Source organism: Entelurus aequoreus, linkage group LG02 (assembly GCF_033978785.1).
Source record: "Entelurus aequoreus isolate RoL-2023_Sb linkage group LG02, RoL_Eaeq_v1.1, whole genome shotgun sequence".
Lineage (NCBI taxonomy): Eukaryota > Metazoa > Chordata > Actinopteri > Syngnathiformes > Syngnathidae > Entelurus > Entelurus aequoreus.
In genome coordinates, this window is record NC_084732.1 from 36,697,948 (window position 1) to 36,721,501 (window position 23,554).

General features: G+C 41.6%; 1 protein-coding gene across 1 annotated transcript in view; it reads left to right on the forward strand.

Moving 5' to 3' along the window:
- Positions 1-18,655: 18,655 nt before the first annotated feature.
- dld (deltaD) overlaps positions 18,656-23,554 on the forward strand; it is a 6,829-nt gene continuing 1,930 nt past the window's right edge. The window contains exons 1-10 of the mRNA XM_062067479.1: positions 18,656-18,953; positions 19,089-19,391; positions 19,970-20,030; positions 20,258-20,515; positions 21,744-21,804; positions 21,914-22,044; positions 22,125-22,294; positions 22,377-22,593; positions 22,693-22,872; positions 22,953-23,554. The exon at positions 22,953-23,554 is cut by the window's right edge and continues 137 nt beyond it. Of these exons, the coding sequence (XP_061923463.1) occupies positions 18,900-18,953; positions 19,089-19,391; positions 19,970-20,030; positions 20,258-20,515; positions 21,744-21,804; positions 21,914-22,044; positions 22,125-22,294; positions 22,377-22,593; positions 22,693-22,872; positions 22,953-23,554 (2,037 nt within the window). The 5' untranslated portion in view covers positions 18,656-18,899. The remainder of the gene's footprint in view (positions 18,954-19,088; positions 19,392-19,969; positions 20,031-20,257; positions 20,516-21,743; positions 21,805-21,913; positions 22,045-22,124; positions 22,295-22,376; positions 22,594-22,692; positions 22,873-22,952) is intronic.

Below are 23,554 nucleotides of genomic sequence, written 5' to 3' on the forward strand. Positions count from 1 at the left end.
AGTTATTCTTTTAAACAAACTATAGCAATATTGCACATATTTATTTATTTATATTATATCTACTTATTAATTTATGGTAGTTTTATTGTATCGTATTACTAACTTTTTCTCTACGTCTGTTTTTTATTCATGTGACTTTTTCTTTCTTTCTTTTCCTGGTCCTGGTCCCAGGCAGCCTGTTGAGTACTTTGTCACGTTTGTCATGTTGTGATCTGTTTTGTGTTAATACCTTTGTTTATTTTAATATGTATGCATATGGATATGCCATTCTCTTGTATTTTACACTGCAAAACAAATCTACCTTCGGGTACAAATAGAGTCACTTGACTTGCTGATGTCACATGTTGGAAAAACATCAGCAAGTCAATGAGCCAAATTCCAAATGGCTCATTTGGAGGAAGGACGAAGGAAGGCAAGATTTTTTAAATAAATATCTCTGCAATGCCTCCATAGTTTGATTTCAAATTTCCGGGGCTTATACAGATCCCAAATACACAAAAACAGACACCTATAGGTAACAAAAGTTGGTTTTGCATAATAGTCCCCTTTAAGCTTAACAGGGGTCTCATAATCTGATATTAATATTGAATATTAGTCCGATACTAGCAAACAAACAAGTATCGGATGAAATCGGCTTGCATGGAATCTTTTTGACTCTGATACAAGCAGTCATGCAGCATGTACATTTGTGTAAAGCTAGGCAGCAAGTTAACATCTAAATGTCCCCAAATAAGCACACATAGTTGGTCTTTTCTTGTACTTTAATGAAGTAATTTATAAAAGGTAAACATGGTAGGCTATAGGTTAATAGGACATAGCAGCTACACAACAGCTAAGCACACAATAGCACACAAGCTAGACGTACTTAATAACTTCCTTAATATTGCAGTCTAAAACACCACATTTGTCAATACAAACAAGTATACAATAATTCCAGTTGCGTATTACTTACTGACACAAAATATCCAAGGCAGAGGTGTATCAAAAAGTAACAAGTAACAAACCTATGCACATCATTCAGCTTACTGTGTTATGAGCTTAATGAAATATTGTGAACACGAGGTATTGCCAAAAAACCCAGCACTCCACTTCAACTTAAAGACAACAAATGTCTATTCCAGACTGTTAGTAATAAATTGGTTAGTGTTTTAAATGCCTATTATTGTTCTTTATTTGACTGATTTCACTCAATCAAACATTTTCTGACATTCACACTATGATGTCTGCTTACATCGTATCAGATCAATATTGGGATCGGCCAATATGCAAGGTATCGTATCGGATGTGAGAAAGTTTGAGACTCTCCTGAAGCTCACACAATCATTGATGGTATGTCTGCAAGGCTATATTTGACATATATTATTGTTATCGGTACTAATTATAGGAACTTATTATTTACGTTTGGGCTATCTGTGTTTCACACTTAAAATTGCTGTGTTTGGCCCACAGCCATTTGGGACATTTTCATTTTAGCCTTTGGAGGCAAAAATATTGGGCGTCCCTATTGTAAATGGTGCATACATTTTGCTCCACAGTCACATTTTTTTACCCACATTATGAGTATATCTGCAAACATTTCTTTGTTGTGGCCATTCCCTTAGATGCAAATGAACCCCTCCATAAATTGCCCCCTCGAGCTCACTGTCCAAAAATGAAGACAGAGGTAGAAAACGTCTGCTGTAGGGAACACAGCCTGATTGAAAAGTCCACCTAAGCTGTATGTACACTATTGTTACACAGACAACCAATTCAACACAAAATAAAATGTATAACCCTGATCAATTGACTTACAGCTTTATCTTGTGGTTCTTCAACACCACCAAGTAATGTCGGAATGGCCCCGTCTTTCAGCAGCATTGGTTTAGCGGCTAGTCTATCATTACAAGTACTGCCGTTACAGCAGCGATTGTGTCTACTGCCTCAATCACCAGGAGTTTAGCTCATGAAAGGAGTTGCATGTTGCATGATTCAGACGTCGGAGAAGGCATCCCTGTCAAAAATCCCAAACTTTGTGTAAATCTCTTGACAAATAGGAGACACATTATCTACATCGAAAGGGGAGCAGGCAGTTGGTCACACTTCATCATGCTTTTCTGCAACAAAGAGGGAAAAAATTACGGGAACCAGCCTGAAAAATATCTCAAATATAAGCGCCATGAAGGAGCCCAGAATGTTTTTTATTTTCATTTTCGTAATATTACAAAGTTCCTCGCTAGGAACCTTTTTATTGGACCCGTTAATTGCTGACCGTTTGAGTAAACCAGATAGCGAAATTGTTAGTGGTGCCTAGGTTTGCGTCTCATCTTGGCCATGAATTACTTTATTTTCCAACCATCCATCCATTTTCTACCGCTTTTCCCTCTCGGGGTCGCTGGAGCCATCTCAGCTGCATTCGGGCGGAATGCGGGGTTCACCCTGGACAAGTTGGCACCTCAACGCAGGGCCAACACAGATAGACAGACAACATTCACACTCACATTCACACACTAGGGGCCAATTTAGTGTTGCCAATCAACCTATCCCCAGGTGCATGTCTTTCGAGGTGGGAGGAAGCTGAAGTTCCCAGAGATAACCCACGCAGTCCCGGGGAGAACATGCAAACTCCAACAAAGAAAGACCCCGATCCCGGGATTGAACCCAGGACCTTCTTATTATGAGGCACACAAACCAACCCCTGTTTCACCTTGCTGCTCTGCTTTATTTCTTCAATATTGTTATTTATTATGAAGACGATGTGTGATGCAAATGAATGTTTTCCCCATATTCTGAATTGCAAATGTATGTAAAGGTATGCCTTTAAAGCAGGGGTGCCCAAACGTTTTTGCCTTCAAGGGCCAAAGGTAAAATATGCAAATGAGGGTTGGCCAAATACAGTGCATCCGGAAAGTATTCACAGCATTTCACTTCCACATTCCTCTTCACTTAAATGTGAGTAAGTCTGAATTAATGGCTTTGAACAGATGTGAAATGCTGTCTATATGTAATATTCCAAATAAGGAAAGGGTTAATTACCTAGGAATAATTGTTACTAAAAATCAGAGTTCTAGACCGGTCCAGAACTTTATTCCAAATGTAGGTAAAAACAAGAAAAGATTTAACCAATGGCTGTAGAGAGATTTATCCTTAAGAGGCAGAACATTACTCTTCAAAGCAGAAGGTATCTCTAGCTTACATATAAGCTGTTTCTTTAGATGTTAACGAAAAAATATGTAAGACTATTGACAAAATACTTGTTGATTTTATTTGGAAGAAAAAAATGCATTATATTAAGAAATCTGTTCTAATGAAGAATTACAGTGAGGGTGGCCTAAATTTTCTCGATTTTACTACACTTCACCACACCTTCAAGATTAATTGGATAAGACACTATTTAAAAGATCCTACCCCGCCTTCTGCCCGATTGTAGCTGAGATAGGCTCCAGCGCCCCCCGCGACCCCAAAGGGAATAAGCGGTAGAAAATGGATGGATGGATGGATACCTCAATTTGGAACTTCACTTCTTATCATTATTTTCTAATCTCTGTGGTTTGAAATATTTTTTACTGTGTAACTACAATATCGTTAGGATTAATGTTTCTCTTTCAATCTTCCACAAACAGGCCCTTCTGGCACGGTCTCTTTTCTGTAAGCAAAATTTCTCACCTACAAGATACTTCAATTGGAACAATAGAGACATATGTTACAAAAATAAATCACTTCGTAATTGCGTTCTGGAATAATGTTGTGAAGGACATGTACTGGGTCAAAACGTGGTCTCTTCCTACTTACGAACAAAGTCAAAGAGATTTATTTCAAGATCATTCATCGTTATTACCCTGTAAAGACTGTGATGGTTAGATACAAGAAGGACATTGATGTTACCTACACCTTATGTAACCTGCATCCAGAGAGCGTTTACCACCTGTTTTGGACATGTGAAAGCTCTCAATCACTATGGCAGGGCATCTGTCGTTTCATCTTGGACAATAATTATGACAAATTTGTGCTTTGTCTTAAAGATGTGCTACTTGGATTTATACACTGTATGAGACAAAACTTGAAAATGAATTTGACCTTTGCAACCTCATTATACTTTTGGCTAAGTTTTATTTTTATAGATGTAAGGTTCTCAATAACCCAACCGATGTTTGTGCCTTTAAAAAAAGAGTTAGAACTTTACTTTAAAACACTAACTACCTCTAGCAACCAAAAAGCTGTGAAAACTTTAATTCCATGCTCCAAATTTTAAATATTTAAAGAACTTGAGTGAGCCTATAACTATACACATTACTATGTATATCTATATATATTAGGTATATAAAAATATAAAAACATAAAAACTTTCCACATTCCACATGTTATGTTACAGCCTTATTGCAAAATGGAATACATTCATTTGTGTCCTCAAAATTCTACACACAATACCCCATAATCCATCCATCTATCTTCTACCTCTTGCCCCTTTCGGGGTTGCGGGAGTGCCTGTTGCCTATCCCAGCTGCATTCGGGCGGAATACACCATAATGACAAAATGAAAAGGTTTTATTTTTATTTACAAATGTATTTAAAAAAAAGAAATCACATTCAGGTAAGTATTCACAGCATTTGCTCAATACTTTGTTGAAGCACCTTTGGGAGCAATTAGAGTTTCCAGTCTCTTTGAATACGATGCCACACGCTTGGTACACCTATCTTTGGGCTGTTTTGTCCATACTTATTTGCCCATTTCTCTTTGCAGCACTTCTTTGGCTCCATCAAGTTGGATAAGAAGCGTTGGTTTTCATCCAGGATGTCTCTGTACATTGCTGCATTCATCTTTTCCTCTATCCTGACTAGTCTCCCAGTTCCTGTTGCTGAAAAATATCCACACAGCATGATGAGGCCACCACCATGCTTCACTGTAGGGATGGTATTGGCCTGGTGATGAACGAAGCCTAGTTTCCTCCAAACATGACGCCTGGCATTCACGTCAAAGAGCTCAATCTTTCTCTCATCGGGCCTGAGAATTTAGTTTCTGATGGTCTGAGAGTCTTTTAGGTGCATGTTGGCAAACTTTTTACTAAGAAATGGCTTCCGTCTGGCCACTATACCAAACAGTCCTCATTGGTGGATTGCTGCAGAGATGGTTGTCCTTCTGAAAGGTTCTCCTCTCTCCACAGAGGAATGCTGTAGCTCTAAAAGAGTGACCATCGGGTTTCCCACATATGCCTTCAGTGATGCCTTACTTAGTCCAACTTCAATAAATACCTCTCATAATACCATCATTTATGTCACCTCATTACCACAGCTGGAGAAATACTATACAGAAACACACCTGCGCACTACTGTGTATTGAATCACCTCAATTAGTCAACAGTGTACAAAAGGGGCTACCGTATTTTTCGGACTATAAGTCGTAGTTTTTTTACACAGTTGGTAGGGTGTGCCTTATACTCAGGAGCGACTTATGTGTGAAATTATTAACACATTACCGTAAAATATCAAATAATATTATTTAGCTCATTCACGTAAGAGACTAGACGTATAAGATTTCATGGGATTTAGCGATTAGGAGTGACAGATTGTTTGGTAAACGTATAGCATGTTCTATATGTTATAGTTATTTGAATGACTCTTACCATAATATGTTACGTTAACATACCAGGCACGTTCTCAGTTGGTTATTTATGCGTCATATAACGTACACTTATTCAGCCTGTTGTTCACTATTCTTTTTTTTTATTTTGAATTGCCTTTCAAATGTCTATTCTTGGTGTTGGGTTTTATCAAATACATTTCCCCCAAAAATGCGACTTATACTCCAGTGCGACTTATATATGTTTTTTTCCTTCTTTATTATGCATTTTCGGCCGGTGCGACTTATACTCCGGAGCGAATTATAGTCCGAAAAATACGGTAATTAAATTGGCGGATTTAAAAATCAATGAACCCGCATCAGCAATTAAAACATACTCTAACGTGTACTGTCAAAATATTAACTTTTGTAAAAAACATATTAAAAATGTGAAAAAATTAAGAAATATTTGAACTCACCATTTTTTAGCGCCCATTCGACGGCGTAAACCAGTAGTACCACTCCTCATTGGTTGATTCAAGTGGGAGAGGCGGGCAAACCATTTCACTGCTGGGACAGCTTAGTTAGCTTCTGGGGTCGGCCGACATCGTCTCACAAGATCTAGTTTATCTTAAAATATATTTCTTCAAAATGGCCTTGCAAATATAGATCTGCCACCTAATCAACGTTTTGCTCTCCTTCATTGTGGGTTAAAAAAATTAATACCGGGGATTTCTCTGCTGGCCAGGTATGGCTATGTAGCCAGTTCTTGCTTTTGCAAGTCACAACTTGTGATTGGATACTCACTTGGGCATGACAAGAACGCAGCCAACCACAGTCACGTTTAACATAAGGCAACCTAGATGGGCTGCCGTCAACAACTTGTGATCTGATTGGCTATCGCAACTGTCTATCAACTGAATGTTCTCGTTCATCTACACTGCACAGCCGCCACTAATGTTGATTCGGAAGGCCTCCGGCACAATTCACTCAGCCCTGGCAACAAGCTAGCTGAATTCTGATTGGATAAAAGCTCTAACGTAAACACAGCAACACTGGAGCCTAATATGCCAAGAAGAAAATGTGATGAATAATTGTATATATTTATGGAAAGTAAATGAAAAATAAAATAAACTTTTATCAATTTTTGATCATGATTTATGTTTATGTTGGCCCTGCGATGAGGTGACGTCTGGTCCAGGGTGTACTCCGCCTTTCGCCCAAGTGCAGCTGGTATGGCTCCAGCACCACAGCGGCCCCGAGAGGGACAAGAAGTAGAAAATGGATGGATGGATGGATTTATGTTAGGCCAGCAGATAACACCTTGCTGGCCCTGATGGCACACCACTGCTAGGCGCCATTTAACCTTTCTCAAAGAAAAAAGGCCCTATGCCTGTGTTCTTTTCGGCTGTACGAATCGTTCAAATTGCGAAAAAAATAAACTTTTTTTCAGAGTTCCTCGCAAAGAATTAAAAAAGGGCGGAAGAGTGCAAGAGAAAAGCAGCTCACCCTCCAGTCCAAGGGAGCACAGTCGAATAATGCATGAGTTTGCAGTGATCACTTCATTTAAGGTTTTTTTGATATACTTGTACCGTTCATCATTTCCCATTTAAGTATTATCTTGATATTATTTGTATTTGTTAAACACATGTGTGCTATGAGTGTTTAAAAAAGCACCAACTTGGTGAGTCTACATAAAAGAAAGCAAATGTGAGCAAAACCTAAAAGAGTTACGTTTTTACCTAAGGTCAACAATCGTAGATTAAGCTTTCAGCAAATACAATGTTGACATCTATAATTATATTCTGATAAAGATGAGGAAAAACACACTACTCGTAAACAGAGCGTGCAACAACAACAAACATGGCAGTAAGACGCAAAGTTAAACCCAAGCAAAAAAAAGCATGTCTATTTATCCAGGAGAGTATTGATACCAATTTCCTTGACCCAGCCACACACAAAGTAGTAGATCTATTCCATTGCATAGTTTGATTTTTATGTTCGTATCTGCTTTTTGCAGGTAGATTTATGCCTCTTTTGTACACAGATACAAACCCCGTTTCCATATGAGTTGGGAAATTGTGTTAGATGTAAATAAAAACGGAATACAATGATTTGCAAATCATTTTCAACCCATATTCAGTTGAATATGCTACAAAGACAACATATTTGATGTTCAAACTGATAAACTTTTTTTTTTTTTGCAAATAATCATAAACCTTAGAATTTGATGCCAGCAACACGTGACAAAGAAGTTGGGAAAGATGGCAATAAATACTGATAAAGTTGAGGAATGCTCATCAAACACTTATTCGGAACATCCCACAGGTGAACAGGCAAGTTGGGAACAGGTGGGTGCCATGATTGGGTATAAAAGTAGATTCCATGAAATGCTCAGTCATTCACAAACAAAGATGGGGCGAGGGTCACCACTTTGTCAACAAATGCGTGAGCAAATTGTTGAACAGTTTAAGAAAAACCTTTCTCAATCAGCTATTGCAAGGAATTTAGGGATTTCACCATCTACGGTCCGTAATATCATCAAAGGGTTCAGAGAATCTAGAGAAATCACTGCACGTAAGCAGCTAAGCCCGTGACCTTCGATCCCTCAGGCTGTACTGCATCAACAAGCGACATCAGTGTATATAGGATATCACCACATGGGCTCAGGAACACTTCAGAAACCCACTGTCAGTAACTACAGTTGGTTGCTACATCTGTAAGTGCAAGTTAAAACTCTCCTATGCAAGGCGAAAACCGTTTATCAACAACACCCAGAAACGCCGTCGGCTTCGCTGGGCCTGAGCTCATCTAGGATGGACTGATACAAAGTGGAAAAGTGTTCTGTGGTCTGACGAGTCCACATTTCAAATTGTTTTTGGAAACTGTGGACGTCGTGTCCTCTGGACCAAAGAGGAAAAGAACCATCCGGATTGTTATATGCGCAAAGTTGAAAAGCCAGCATCTGTGATGGTATGGGGGTGTATTAGTGCACAAGACATGGGTAAATTACACATCTGTGAAGGCGCCATTAATGCTGAAAGGTACATACTGGTTTGAACTTATGAAAGGGTATGAAAACTTTGCACTGGTATATTTTTAATTTATTGACACAATTGTAAAAATATGGCTTCACTTTGACATCAGACACGCTTTTTTATTTTTGTCAAAAAAGCCAAAATATATTGATTTACTTTATAAAAGCAATAAAGATTTGAAACTGCCAAAGAGGGTGAATACTTTTGCAAGGTATTGTATTAGCATGAAAAAGCCATGTCTGGTGTTAAAGGCCACAGCAGTCGACTTGAAGGACACACTGCAGTCACATGTTTGCTGGTTATATGCCTCATTGTGCAATGGTCTACCATTATTTGGTTACTTGAACTAGCAATGAAACATAGGGCAATATAATTATCGAGGGCGTTGTAGTTAGCATGTCGACCTCGCAGATCATCTTTAGAACATCTCTGTGTGGCGTTTGTATGTTCTACCCGGGCTTGTGTGGGTTTTTTTCTGTTTGCTTCCTCCCACTGTCCAAAAACATACACGTTAAGTTAACTGGAGACTCTAAATTACAATTGATAGATTCTCGAAATGTTGTGAAGTCCTGTTTACATTCCAGTGTTATATACAGCGCAGAATAACTTTGCCCAGAGGAGTTGTGTCATAGCATTAATTTTACTTAAAGTGGACCTATTACACAAAACCAACTTTCTTATTAGTACTTGTTTTTGTGTATTAGGGAACATTTGAAGTCAAATCATGGAGGCATGAAGGAGATATAATTATAAAAAATCTTGCGTTCCTTACCCTACGAACCGTTTGGAATTTGCACAACCTGTGACGTTTTCTTTTACCGGTGACGTCAGCGAATAATCAATATATATATCTATATATATATATATATATATATATATATATATATATATATAGATATATATATATATATATGTATATATATATATATATATATATCTATATATATATATATCTATATATATATATATATATATATATATATATATATCTATATATATATATATATATATATATATAGATATATATATATATATATATATATATATATATATATATATATATATATATATATATATATATATATATATATATCTGTATATATATATATATAGATATATACATATAAATTTACCCAAAGTGCTTTGCGCGAGTCCGCCATTGTGGTCCAACACTGTAGTCAGTAAGTTCCTTATTTTTTGCTATCCTCTTGTTGTGGGGCAGACTGGCTCATACATGCACATGCATCCTTGGCTTTTGCCATTTTTTAATACAAAGTAGCGTATAGTTGGAATTTATATCTACCAGGAGACTTGCTAAGAAGCACTAAAAACTACATAATGGTTGATGCAGGGAGAAGATGCTGTCGAAGTGGAGCCACGTAAATAAGACTGCCCTTAAAATGGTGCATCCTGAAGAAACCGTCAGAAACCAGCTTGAAAACGGTTTGTAAAATATAATCCATGCACAATTTTGACCAAAGAACCATGATTACATGTTATGTAGACCACAACGAAGTGCTATAAATGTAGAAAATAAACATAATATGACACCTGTACTTGCTGGTTTCAATCACTCACTACCCTCAGAGTTGTTTATGACACTCACATGAACACTCACTTGGGACTTTATTAGGAACACCTTTGAAACTAGAAGATCGCATGAATTCTGCAAATATAAGTTTTAATTGACACATTCCTGTTAATAATATGTTCATGATAGTTTGTAGTGGTGGAGAACTGCACTGCATCATGCTGAGAGCAGTCTCTAATATTTCGACTCACTCATGATGCTAAACGAGGGAACTAAAATTCTATATACTATATTGAAATATGTTTTTTTTTGGTATCATGTTGAAGGTTTTTTTTTCAAGTGTTCGGGTGTCTTTTCCTTTGATGTGAAGTTCAAGACTAAAGTAGGAGAATATTGTGATCCTTCTTTGGAAGCTAAAAAAAACCCCTGAATCTACCTAACACACTTGTCAAGATAAGAAACCCAACATATACCTGTACAGTAGTACCTCAATTTAAGAGCGTCTTGAGATAAGAGCTGTGTCTCGGCTAGTTGTTATACTTTAAGTTGCAAGCCAAAATTTGAGTTCAAAGCATCCCTGACATTACTTGATATAGCAAATGTCACATTGAACACTGTAAAATCCAACCAAAACATCTAGTCTTACTCGCTAGCATTAACTTGTAGCTAGAGAGCGACACAACTGTGTTTACCAAGGAAGAAAGTGAGTAGGAAGGGAAGTGCTGAGAAGAAGAAGCGGATGATATTCAGTGAATTGAAAAAATAAATAATCAAAAACCCGACTGAGCATGTCGCTAACTTGGCGCTGACCAGAACCGTACATGTATGACAGTCCATTACATCAGTGGTTCTCAAATGGGGGTACGCGTACCCCTGGGGGTACTTGAAGGTATGCCAAGGGGTACGTGAGATTTTTTTTAAATATTCTAAAAATAGCAACAATTCAAAAATCCTTTATAAATATATTTATTGAATAATACTTCAACAAAATATGAATGTAAGTTCATAAACTGAACATCAAATCAAGTAGGCTATTCCATTCATTACCATAAACCCAGAGTTTCCCCCATGCCATGATGGTTTGACCCTCACTAAAATGTCTGTCAAAAAGAACTGTGAAAAGAAATGCAACAATGCAATATTCAGTGTTGACAGCTAGATTTTTTGTAGACATGTTCCATAAATATTGATGTTAAAAATTTCTTTTTTTGTGAAGAAATGTTTAGAATTAAGTTCATGAATCCAGATGGATCTCTATTACAATCCCCAAAGAGGGCATTTTAAGTTGATGATTACTTCCATGTGTATAAATCTTTATTTATAATTGAATCACTTGTTTATTTTTCAACAAGTTTTTAGTTATTTGTATATCTTTTTTTCCAAATAGTTCAAGAAAGACCACTACAAATGAGCAATATTTTGCACTGTTATACAATTTAATAAATCAGAAACTGATGACATAGTGCTGTATTTTACTTCTTTATCTCTTTTTTTCAACCAAAAATGCTTTGCTCTGATTAGGGGGTACTTGAATTATACATGTACGGTGGACCTCCTCGCTAGCATGGGAATACTTCGCGGGCTACATCGAGCGGCCTTTGTAGCAGCGGAGTCAAGTACTAGCGGGGACCGCCAATGGAGGCGACGTAAGCGGTGTGAGCGGAAGCAGAAGCGGGGATGCCGAGCGGGGCTAACAACAAAGGGAAAAGCTAACCAAAGAAGCGTGGAGTGTCCGGGTAAGAAGCCATTTAAACTAGAACTAGCCGGTGCCAGGCTGGATAATCCCTGCACACATAGCAATTCTCTTAGAATAAAACACAACTCACATAGTGTTTTTTCTCTTGTGACCGTGTCAGAGGCAGACATGCAATCTACTGAGGTGGCTAACTATGATGCGTTCAGTTTATCGCAGCACCAAGCAATCAATCTGAAAATTCCTGTCGTATCAATTCCTAGATATGGTCGAAACTATTTAAAGTGCACTACGCATAATAAACGCAACATTATTAATATTGCTACTTCGGATAATTTCAACAAACAATCCTCAAAACAGCCCACTACCTATAATATGGGCTTTTTAAACATAAGATCATTATCTTCCAAAACATTATTAGTTAATGAGGTCATTAGAGACAACAAACTTGACGTCGTTGGTCTCGCCAAGACCTGGCTCAAACCAGACGATTTTTTTGCGCTAAATGAGGCATCTCCTCCTAACTATACCAATGCACATGTTGCCCGTCCTCTTAAAAGGGGAGGGGGTGTCGCACTAATATACAATGAAAACTATAATTTTACACCTAACCTAAATAATAAATATAACTCGTTTGAGGTGCTCACTTTGAGGTTTGTCACACCGCTGCCTCTCCACCTGGCTGTTATCTACCGCCCCCCTGGGCCCTATTCGGACTTCATCAGTGAATTCTCAGAGTTTGTTGCTGATCTAGTGACGCACGCCGACAATATAATCATAATGGGGGCCTTTAATATCCATATGAATACCCCATCGGACCCTCCATGCGTGGCGCTCCAGACTATAATTGATAGCTGTGGTCTTACACAAATAATAAATGAACCCACGCATCGCAACGGTAATACGATAGATCTAGTGCTTGTCAGGGGTGTCACCACCTCTAAAGTTACGATACTCCCGTACACTAAAGTAATGTCCGATCATTACCTTATAAAATTCGAAGTTCTGACTCATTGTCAACAAACTAATAATAATAATAATAACTACTATAGCAGCCGCAACATTAATGCTGCCACAACGACGACTCTTACTGACCTACTGCCTTCGGTAATGGCACCATTCCCAAATTATGTGGGCTCTATTGATAACCTCACTAACAACTTTGACGACGCCCTGCGCGACACCATTGATAGTGTAGCACCGCTAAAGCTAAGAAGGGCCCCAAAACGGCGTACCCCATGGTTTACAGAAGAAACTAAAGCCCAGAAATGATCATGTAGAAAGCTGGAACGCAAATGGCGTGCGACTAAACTTGAGGTTTTCCATCAAGCATGGTGTGATAGTTTAATAACTTATAAACGCATGCTTACCTCAGCTAAAGCTAAATATTACTCAAATCTCATCCACCTCAACAAAAATGATCCTAAATTTTTGTTTAGTACAGTAGCATCGCCAACCCAACAAGGGACTCCTCCCAGTAGCTCCACCCACTCAGCAGATGACTTTATGAATTTCTTTAATAAGAAAATTGAAGTCATTAGAAAAGAGATTAAAGACAATGCATCTCAGCTACAACTGGGTTCTATTAACACAGATACGACTGTATATACGACGGACACTGCCCTCCAAAATAGTTTCTCTCTCTTTGATGAAATAACATTGGAGGAATTGTTAAAATGTGTAAATGGGACAAAATAAACAACATGTTTACTTGACCCAATTCCTGGGAAAATTATCAAGGAGCTTTTTGTATTATTAGGTCCATCAGTGTTAAATATTATAAACTTATCACTTTCCTCTGGCACTGTTCCCCTAGCATTCAAAAAAGCGGTTATTCATCCTCTACTCAAAAGACCTAACCTCGATCCTGACATCATGGTAAACTACCGGCCGGTGTCCCACTTTCCGTTTATCTCGAAAATCCTCGAAAAAATTGTCGCACAGCAGCTAAATGAACACTTAGTGTCTAACAATCTCTGTGAACCTTTTCAATCCAGTTTCAGGGCAAATCACTCTACGGAGACAGCCCTCGCAAAAATTACTAATGATCTATTGCTAACGATGGATTCTGATGCTTCATCTATGTTGCTGCTTCTTGATCTTAGCGCCGCTTTCGATACTGTTGATCATAATATTTTATTAGAGCGTATCAAAACGCGTATTGGGATGTCAGACTTAGCCTTGTCTTGGTTTAACTCTTATCTTACTGACAGGATGCAGTGTGTCTCCCATAACAATGTGACATCGGACTATGTTAAGGTAACGTGCGGAGTTCCCCAGGGTTCGGTTCTTGGCCCTGCACTCTTTAGTATTTACATGCTGCCGCTAGGTGACATCATACGCAAATACGGTGTTAGCTTTCACTGTTATGCTGATGACACTCAACTCTACATGCCCCTATAGCTGACCAACACGCCGGATTGTAGTCAGTTGGAGGCGTGTCTTAATGAAATTAAACAATGGATGTCCGCTAACTTTTTGCAACTCAATGCTAAGAAAACGGAAACGCTGATTATCGGTCCTGCTCAACACCGACATCTATTTAATAATACCACCTTAACATTTGACAACCAAACAATTAAACAAGGCGACTCGGTAAAGAATCTGGGTATTATCTTCGACCCAACTCTCTCGTTTGAGTCACACATTAAGAGTGTTACTAAAACGGCCTTCTTTCATCTCCGTAATATCGCTAAAATTCGTTCCATTTTGTCCACAAGCGATGCTGAGATCATTATCCATGCGTTCGTTACATCTCGTCTCGATTACTGTAACGTTTTATTTTCGGGCCTCCCTATGTCTAGCATTAAAAGATTACAGATGGTACAAAATGCGGCTGCTAGACTTTTGACAAAAACAAGAAAGTTTGATCATATTACGCCTATACTGGCTCACTTGCACTGGCTTCCTGTGCACCTAAGATGCGACTTTAAGGTTTTACTACTTACGTATAAAATACTACACGGTCAAGCTCCTGCCTATCTTGCCGATTGTATTGTACCATATGCCCCGGCAAGAAATCTGCGTTCAAAGAACTCCGGCTTATTAGTGATTCCCAGAGCCCAAAAAAAGTCTGCGGGCTATAGAGCGTTTTCTATTCGGGCTCCAATACTATGGAATGCCCTCCCGGTAAAAGTTAGAGATGCTACCTCAGTAGAAGCATTTAAGTCCCATCTTAAAACTCATTTGTATACTCTAGCCCTTAAATAGACTCCCTTTTTAGACCAGTTGATCTGCCGTTTCTTTTCTTTTCTTTTCTACTCTGCTCCCAACCCGGGGTGGACCGCTAGCCTGTCCATCGGATGGGGACATCTCTACGCTGCTGACCCGTCTCCGCTCGGGATAGTTCCTGCTGGCCCCACCATGGACTGGACTTTCGCTGATGTGTTGGACTTTCACAATATTATGTCAGACCCACTCGACATCCATTGCTTTCGGTCTCCCCTAGAGGGGGCGGGGGGGATTACCCACATATGCGGTCCTCTCCAAGGTTTCTCATAGTCATTCACATTGACGTCCCACTGGGGTGAGTTTTCCTTGCCCGTATGTGGGCTCTGTACCGAGGATGTTGTTGTGGCTTGTACAGCCCTTTGAGACACTTATGATTTAGGGCTATATAATTAAACATTGATTGATTGATTGATTGAATTAAAAAAATGTTCACAGGGGGTACAGACTGCCTTTTCAATAAAAGGACCACAACTATGGAACTCTTTACCGGACACTTTGAAAAGTATACCTGCACTTGTCACTTTCAAAAAACAAACAAAATTATGGCTAGTTGAGCAACAATCGTGTTCCCATGTTTAGTTTTTACTCATTTTTACTAATTGGTTTTTATCTAGTCTGCACTTTGTATGTGTTATTATTATTATTATTGGCTTTTATCTAGTTTGCACTTTGTCTGTGTTATTACTATTATCATTATTATCAACTCACTCTATTTTTTATTTTCCTATTTTAATGATGTTGGATCTGTGTTGTTGTTGTTGTTGTTGTTGGGGACAAGTGTTGTAAATTAGCTTTGGCTACAAACACTGTGATGCATGCATCGGATAACTGTTTCAGATGTCTATGTTTTTGTATCTGTCCCTATTTCAAATAAACCTCTATAATAATAATAACATCACTGAAAAAAGGTTGAGAACCACTGCACAGGGGGTACATCACTGAAAAAAGGTTGAGAACCACTGCATTACATTGTCGACTGGGAATTAAAAAGTGCCTGCCTGCAAATTTATTTTTTATCTGAGTTTGATACATTTTGTATTGTTTGTACTATGCTATTTATTTTAAGTAGAAATAATATTTTTCTATTTTATTTATGTTATGTAGTTATATACTACTTAAACAGTTTATTTTCTGTGCTGTTAATACCCATCTTGACTAACTGGGTTAATAAAAGTGCCACTGACTCTTTACAGGTGTCATTCACTTCAATTTCAGTGACTCTCGCTCAAAAATGAATATCTTTGTATGTATACTTTGACCGGAAAATATATCGAGATATATATATCGGATATCGAGTTTAAGTAAAAATATATCGAGATATATGTATCGGATATCGAGTTTAAGTAAAAATATATTGAGATATACTTTTTCGTCCATATCGCCCAGCCCTACATACCACTATTGGTACAGAGGATCCATATAGTGGTACGCCAAAGAATCATTTGATTAAAGTACAATATTTTACTTTCTTATATTCAAACACAGTGTTACTGTTCAAACATTGGTAGTGTTACATTGGCCAAAAATATTACATCCATCCATCCATCCATCCATCCATTTTCTACCGCTTGTCCCTTTTGGGGTCGCGGGGGGCGCTGGAGCCTATCTCAGCTGCATTTGGGCGGCAGGCAGGGTACACCATGGACAAGTCACCACCTCATCACAGGGCCAACACAGATAGACAAACAACATTCACACTCACATTCACACACTAGGGCCAATTTAGTGTTACCAATTAACCTATCCCCAGGTGCATGTCTTTGGAAGTGGGAGGAAGCCGGAGTACCCGGAGGGAACCCACTTTTTTCTCTCTGGCACTCTTTCCCTTATCTCTCCTGCTTGCTTCTTTGTCTTGTCTTGTCTTAACTTTTTTGTTGCCTCTTTTTGCACTGCTCTCCAAATTAGATATCTCGAGATGTACGTTGTAATATGTATATGTGCTTTGCTATGGAGGTTTTTTCCCACTCCAGACTGGGCCCCCTTAGGAGCCCAGTCTAGATTGTATTTTTTACTCATCCTTCCCCAGCGTTTTACAGGGCGCTTTGTAGCGACCCATCAGTGTTCCTGTTCTGTAACCCTGTACACTGTTTGTTTGTCTAATCTTGAACGGGTTTGTGCTGTAAACAAAGTTTTGTTGTACTTGTGCAATGACAATAAAGACCATTTCACTATTCCAGTCACGGGGAGAACATACAAACTCCACACAGAAAGATCCCGAGCGCAGGATCGAACCCATGACTACTCAGGACCTTCGTAGTATGAGGCACATGCACTAACCCCTGTGCCACCTTGTTAAATAAAACCTCTGCCTTGTTTTTAATGAATACTTAGGCCTACTACACTACTGTGTTTTATGGTGGTACTTGGAGAGCCAAGTGTTTTCTGGGGTGCTACTTGATGAAAAAAGTTTGAAGAAGCGCTGCTATAGGGGGTGTTATAGCTCATTAGACGCCAAGCAAGTAGATAAACAATATCTTCAGCCAAAAAACATCATGCACACACGTGACAATTTTTTGCACACGCACACAACTGTCACACTGAGTCCTATATGTGGCAAGGGCGATGTTATCAAACACACATGATCAAACTCTCTCCCTCTTTCTGGTGTTGTATTATTGTGGGAGAGCAGGTGCTGCCGACCCAATTACCATACAGCTGAAAGCACAAAGAGAAAAACTTCACTCCCTGTATGTGCCCCTCCCATCCTCCACTCTTCTCCACACACACACACACACACACACACACACACACACACACACACACACACACACACACACACACACACACACAGTCCCCCCGTCCCCCCACCCACCCAGACCCTTAATGACAGCCACGCGAGTGACACACCACCAAGTATCTTTTTACAGCCTCCGCCTAAAAAGAGACACGCAGCGAGGAGGACGTTGGGCCGTACTTTTGGTACATGCGCACTTTTTTTTTTTTTTTTTTTTGCTCATCGTTTTTCGCTGCAATATAAAAGGTGAACGTCAACTTGCACACATCACGTCCAGAGCTATAAGCCCATTAAAAGAGCCCTTGTGGAGTGTGAACATGTGAAAGCCACGGCAGGACTAACACCATAGGAATGTGGCCCGGCAGATGGTCCGGGATGAAGGCTTGCATCACGGGCCAAACCCCGTGGGGTGCACTGGGCTGGCTTCACCGTCCAGTACAATAAGCCGTGGTTCCGTGCAACTGGCCGTGATGATGCGTTCAAGGCATGAAGGATTTGTCGGAATGTAGAGCAAAAAGATGGAGGGAGGCATCATTGTGGAAGTGAGTGGTTGTTGTACATTTAACAGCTCTCTATAGCCATTTGGTGTCCCTTTGGAAAGAAAGATAGGAGGGGGTGGGCTTAGAAAAAGTTGGGTGCACCCCCCCACCACCACCACCACCACTTCTGCGTGTATGTGATGGCCCCTTGGGCGGACTTGTGGTGGTGGAGGGAGGGGAAGAAGAGGAGCGCAGGGGCTTATTTGCATCTTATTACCCTGCGCGTTTACTGCTGTGGTATAAAAGCCTGCGCAGGACCACGGAGCCATCAGACACACGCACTGTGAACCCCGAGACGAAGCACACGAGACTTTCCCCACCCGTTTCTGTGTTTGGAACCAAATCAAGTGGGGGGGAAACAACAAGGACGACCAGCTGCCTTTTTTTTTTTTTTTTTTACGCAAGACTATTTGGAACTATTTCCAACGAGGATTTATTTCTGTTGAGGATTATTATTTTTTTCTATTTTGTTTGTATGGGAAAAGTGACAGTTGTGACATAAAAGTGGGGGGAACATCAAACTTTCTCCATGATTGTTTGAGTTGGGCTGCAGCAACCTGTGGAGCTTTCAGCGCTTGTTTCGAAGCGGCTGTCAACACAATGGGACACCTGCGCCTACCCTTGCTTGTCACTCTCTCCCTTTTCACCTGCCAGGTAAATACATGGTCACCACGCGCATTCGCCGTGCGCTTTTACGCACCGATTCGGTGTCACGTATACGCGTTAACGACAACAACAACGCACAGAAAGCGCAGAATTCAAGCATGCTGATTGTTTGTGTTCACATAGGTGTTGTGCTCGGGGGTGTTTGAGCTGAAGCTGCAGGAGTTTCTCAACAAGAAAGGAGTGACGGGGAACGGCAACTGTTGCCCGGGCGGCTCTGCCCACCAGCCGGGCCACCAGCAGTGCGAGTGCAAGACTTTCTTCCGGATCTGTCTGAAGCACTACCAGGCCAACGTGTCCCCCGAGCCGCCCTGCACCTACGGCGGCGCGGTGACCCCCGTGCTGGGCTCCAACTCCTTCCAGGTGCCGGAGACCAACGCGGACACCTTCACCAACCCGGTGCGCTTCAATTTCGGCTTCACCTGGCCGGTGAGTAATTGGAATATTTCCTATACACTCACATATTTTACGTAACTTTAAAAAAAATATATGGTTTAGTCACATCCAAACGTTTTACTCTGAAAGGGAGCAGCGCGCGCAGCAGATGTTCACAAAATTGTGAGGGTCTTTGTCAGCAGTGTGTGAGAAGCTCTATTGTAGTAGAGTGTGTTTGTGGGGTAGGGGAGGTTTGGGGGGGGTATTGCGGGGGTGTCGGAAGAGGAGGAGGAGGTGGGGCGGGGGGTGTTTTCACCAAACGCCTCTCTCCTCCGACCATGCAGGCGTGGTGGGAAATTTAACATCCTGCGAGTTGGCACATCATTGGCAGCACACCGTGAAATTCCGCCTGAGACACTAGCGTGGCCATGAAAGGGCAGCAGGTAGTAGTGAGCCTTATTAGGCCCCTAATCAAGATGGGCAATGAGGCTGTGAACTTTATTAGGAGCTGGCCTTCCTATAATGACACCCCCACCCCCCCACGCCCCTCTTTTTTTTTTTCATTTTGCATGCAGCTCTACAGGCCTGGCAGCTGTTGACTCTCCTTGTCTCTCTCTTTTTTCTACCCCCAGGGGACATTTTCACTGATCATTGAAGCTCTGCACACAGACTCCCTGGACGACCTGGCAACAGGTGGGTGACAGCCAGCCAAGCCGCAGTGTAACCTGAAGACAGCAGCAGGCTAATACCGCCATTGTTTTTCCACTTTGATGGCACTTTTTTAAAAGAAAGATAATTGTGGCCAATTTGTGGTAGTCTTAATAATCCTCCTAAATTCAATGCGCAGCATAAATGAGGCAAACGAGACCAATACTTTGCACAGGTGTATAGTTATGGGTTGCTGTGTTTTGCCTCTGCAGACAACCCGGAGCGTCTCATCGGCCGCATCACCACTCAGCGTCACCTGACCGTGGCAGAGGAATGGTCCAAAGACATGCAGACAGCCGGCAGTACGGAGCTGCGTTACTCGTACCGCTTCCTGTGCGACGAGCACTACTACGGCGAAGGATGCTCCGTGTTCTGTCGGCCCAGAGACGACGCTTTCGGACACTTCACCTGCGGAGAGCGCGGCGAGATCATTTGCAACTCCGGCTGGAAGGGACAGTACTGCACGGAGCGTAAGTCTACACAAATGTGGGGACTAATTGTTTTCAAACAAGTAAATTCATCCATCCATCCATTTTCTACCGCTTGTCCCTTTCGGGGTCGCAGGGGGTGCTGGAGCCTATCTCAGCTGCATTCGGGCGGAAGGCGGGGTACACCCTAGTGAATGTGAGGTGGCGAACAAGTAAATATTGTGTATAAATCCACAATGCTTATGTACATAATGCCTCAAAGCCTGACCCATGATAATGGCTTCAACTGGCAATCAGTCCTTAGTCGTTTAAAAAGTTAGTTTCCCCCAACAGTCACTTGGCTACGGTTCCGCCCCCCGGCCCCCTTCCCCTCCGCACCTCATGATGCATGGCCCGTGTGCAACAGGCGTCAGTTAGTTATCCCCAAGCACTAGAGGCCTCCATTCTAATGAGCCGCAGTGGCTCCTCAGTAATTCACACGCCGCGTGCCTTCCATTAGACCACTGGGGCCTCCTCGCCCCCAGACCTCCTCCCCGATTGGCCAAGTGGGGGTCCTGCATTGTCGTGGCCTGGGCCGATGATTGGCCAAGCAGGGCTGTGTATTGTTGTGCAGGGGGCAGCTGCTCGGTGCGAGGAGACAATGGAGCAGCTGTCTGGTGGTTAGCTCCACACAGACCAGCTGGCCCTGGGGGAGATGTGGTGTTGGTTGGTGGGTGTGGGGGAGAGGGGAGATGGGAGCAGGAAAAGAGGGATGCTGAAGGAGAAGAGGAATGGAAATAGGACAGGACGATGAAGGAGAATGGGATGAGAGATAGGCGGTGGAGGTGTGGAGTAAGACGGTGAGAAAAGGGACTTCAGAGCCACAGTCAAGGGGGGGAAAGGCGGCTTTGTGTGGGATGCTTTTGTGTTAGAGAGCAACCATGTTCATAGAGAAGGCTTTTTGGCCGTTCCCCCCTCCTTTAGTGTCCAAAGTTGCTATAGTTGCTAAAGGTAAACAGTCCAGCAAATGGTAATATGCTACAGCGTGTGCATGGTCTTTATCAGTAATGACCTCTGTGACCCTAATTGCTTTCGCCGTTTGAGTTTTGTGCACCATAGCAGCTGTGCTGTTTTATGGCCGTCCTATCAGTGGCTCGAAGTAGGAGAATTAAAGACTGCATGAGAGACAGGTGGACACGTAAAGAAAGGGCAGGGAGGAAGGACAATCAAACAGATAAGGAGGTGACATTTTGTTTCACTGACCTTTTGTGTTTTTCCCCCCTTTCTGCAGCAATCTGTCTTCCTGGCTGTGATGAAGATCATGGCTTCTGTGAGAAACCCGGAGAGTGCAAGTAAGCTGAGAAATTATTGACACTTGAATGAATTTAGGACCAACCCCCTCTTTTGGTGTGTCTGTCCTGGCTTTGTTACTAACAGCACTTGTTTTATGTTGCGTTGCAGGTGTCGTGTGGGATTTAGTGGACGTTACTGCGATGACTGTATCCGTTACCCAGGCTGCCTCCATGGTACCTGCCAACAACCCTGGCAGTGTAACTGCCAGGAGGGATGGGGCGGCCTCTTCTGCAATCAGGGTGAGTCTGCTGGATGTTAGTCTGCTACAATGGAACTGTGCTGTTAGATTAATAAAATATGTTGCTGTTATTGTTTCTAGATCTCAACTACTGCACACACCACAAGCCTTGCCTCAATGGTGCCACCTGTACCAACACTGGCCAGGGCAGCTATACTTGCTCCTGTCCACCTGGCTATACAGGCGCCAGCTGTGAGATCAAGGTCAATGAATGTTCCGGAAACCCCTGTCGCAATGGTGGCAGCTGCTCTGTAAGTATAGTTTAAAGAGTTGTCGGTAAAGATGCTCAGTTAAACAAGAACGTAAATAATGGTTGTCTTCTCTCTTATATAGGACTATGATAATGGTTATAAGTGTACCTGCCCACCTGGTTTTTATGGCAACAACTGTGAGCTGAGTGCCACTAGCTGCGCAGATGGGCCTTGCTTCAATGACGGCCGCTGTGTTGACAACCCTAAGGGGGGCTACTTCTGCCAGTGCCCCATGGGATATGCTGGATTCAACTGTGAGAAGAAAATCGACCACTGCTCGTCCAACCCTTGTTTGAATGGTAGGTTCTTCTCTGGTTGCCAGTTAGTGTGACATCAACAACCATATAAACACGTGGAATATCAGTGATTTTGACACTTGCTTATTGTGCATTTTGCAGGTGCAGAATGTGTGGATCTGGTGAATTCATACCTCTGTCAGTGTCCTGAAGGGTTTTCTGGTTCCAACTGTGAGGACAGCAGTAGCAGTAGCCTCACTGGACACTGTCTGACTTTTCCTTGTCAGAATGGCGGGACATGCCAGGAGGGAGCAAATAGCTACACTTGCACTTGCCCCCCAGGTATGACCATGTCTTTTAATTGATTCCCTTGATTTTATATTTACAAGCAGACACCTAAAACATCCCTTTTTTTTTTTCAGGGTATATCGGCAAAAACTGCAGTTCTCCCATCTCCCGTTGTGCTCATAATCCCTGTCACAACGGCGCCACTTGTCATGAGCGCGGCAGCCGCTATGTGTGTGCCTGTGTGCCAGGCTACGGTGGACACAACTGTCAGTTCCTTTTACCAGAAGTCCCTAACGGTCAGCCAGTGGTGGATGGACCAGATAGACGATATTCCTCCCTGGAAAGCGAAATTATTGATGATGCCGATGATGATGACAGTGGCTTTCCCTGGACAGCTGTGTGCGCTGGCGTCTTCCTTGTTCTGGTGATTCTCATTGGTTGCTCCGTGTTGGTGGTCTACGTTCGTGTTAAACTGCAAGAGACACACAGTCATCACAGCGACAGCGTCCATAGTGACAGCCACGAGACAATGAACAACCTGACGACCACCAACAATTGCCTCAGAAGCGACAAAGAGCTGGGCGCCGTGATGACGACTTCCATCAAAAACACCAACAAAAAGGTGGATTACCATTCAGAGCTAACCGGGTCGCTTGGTGGTCTAAGTGGGATCAGTGGGCTTAATGGACTGGGCGGATCAGAGAAGCATGGCTTTAAGTCTCGCTACTCCAGCGTG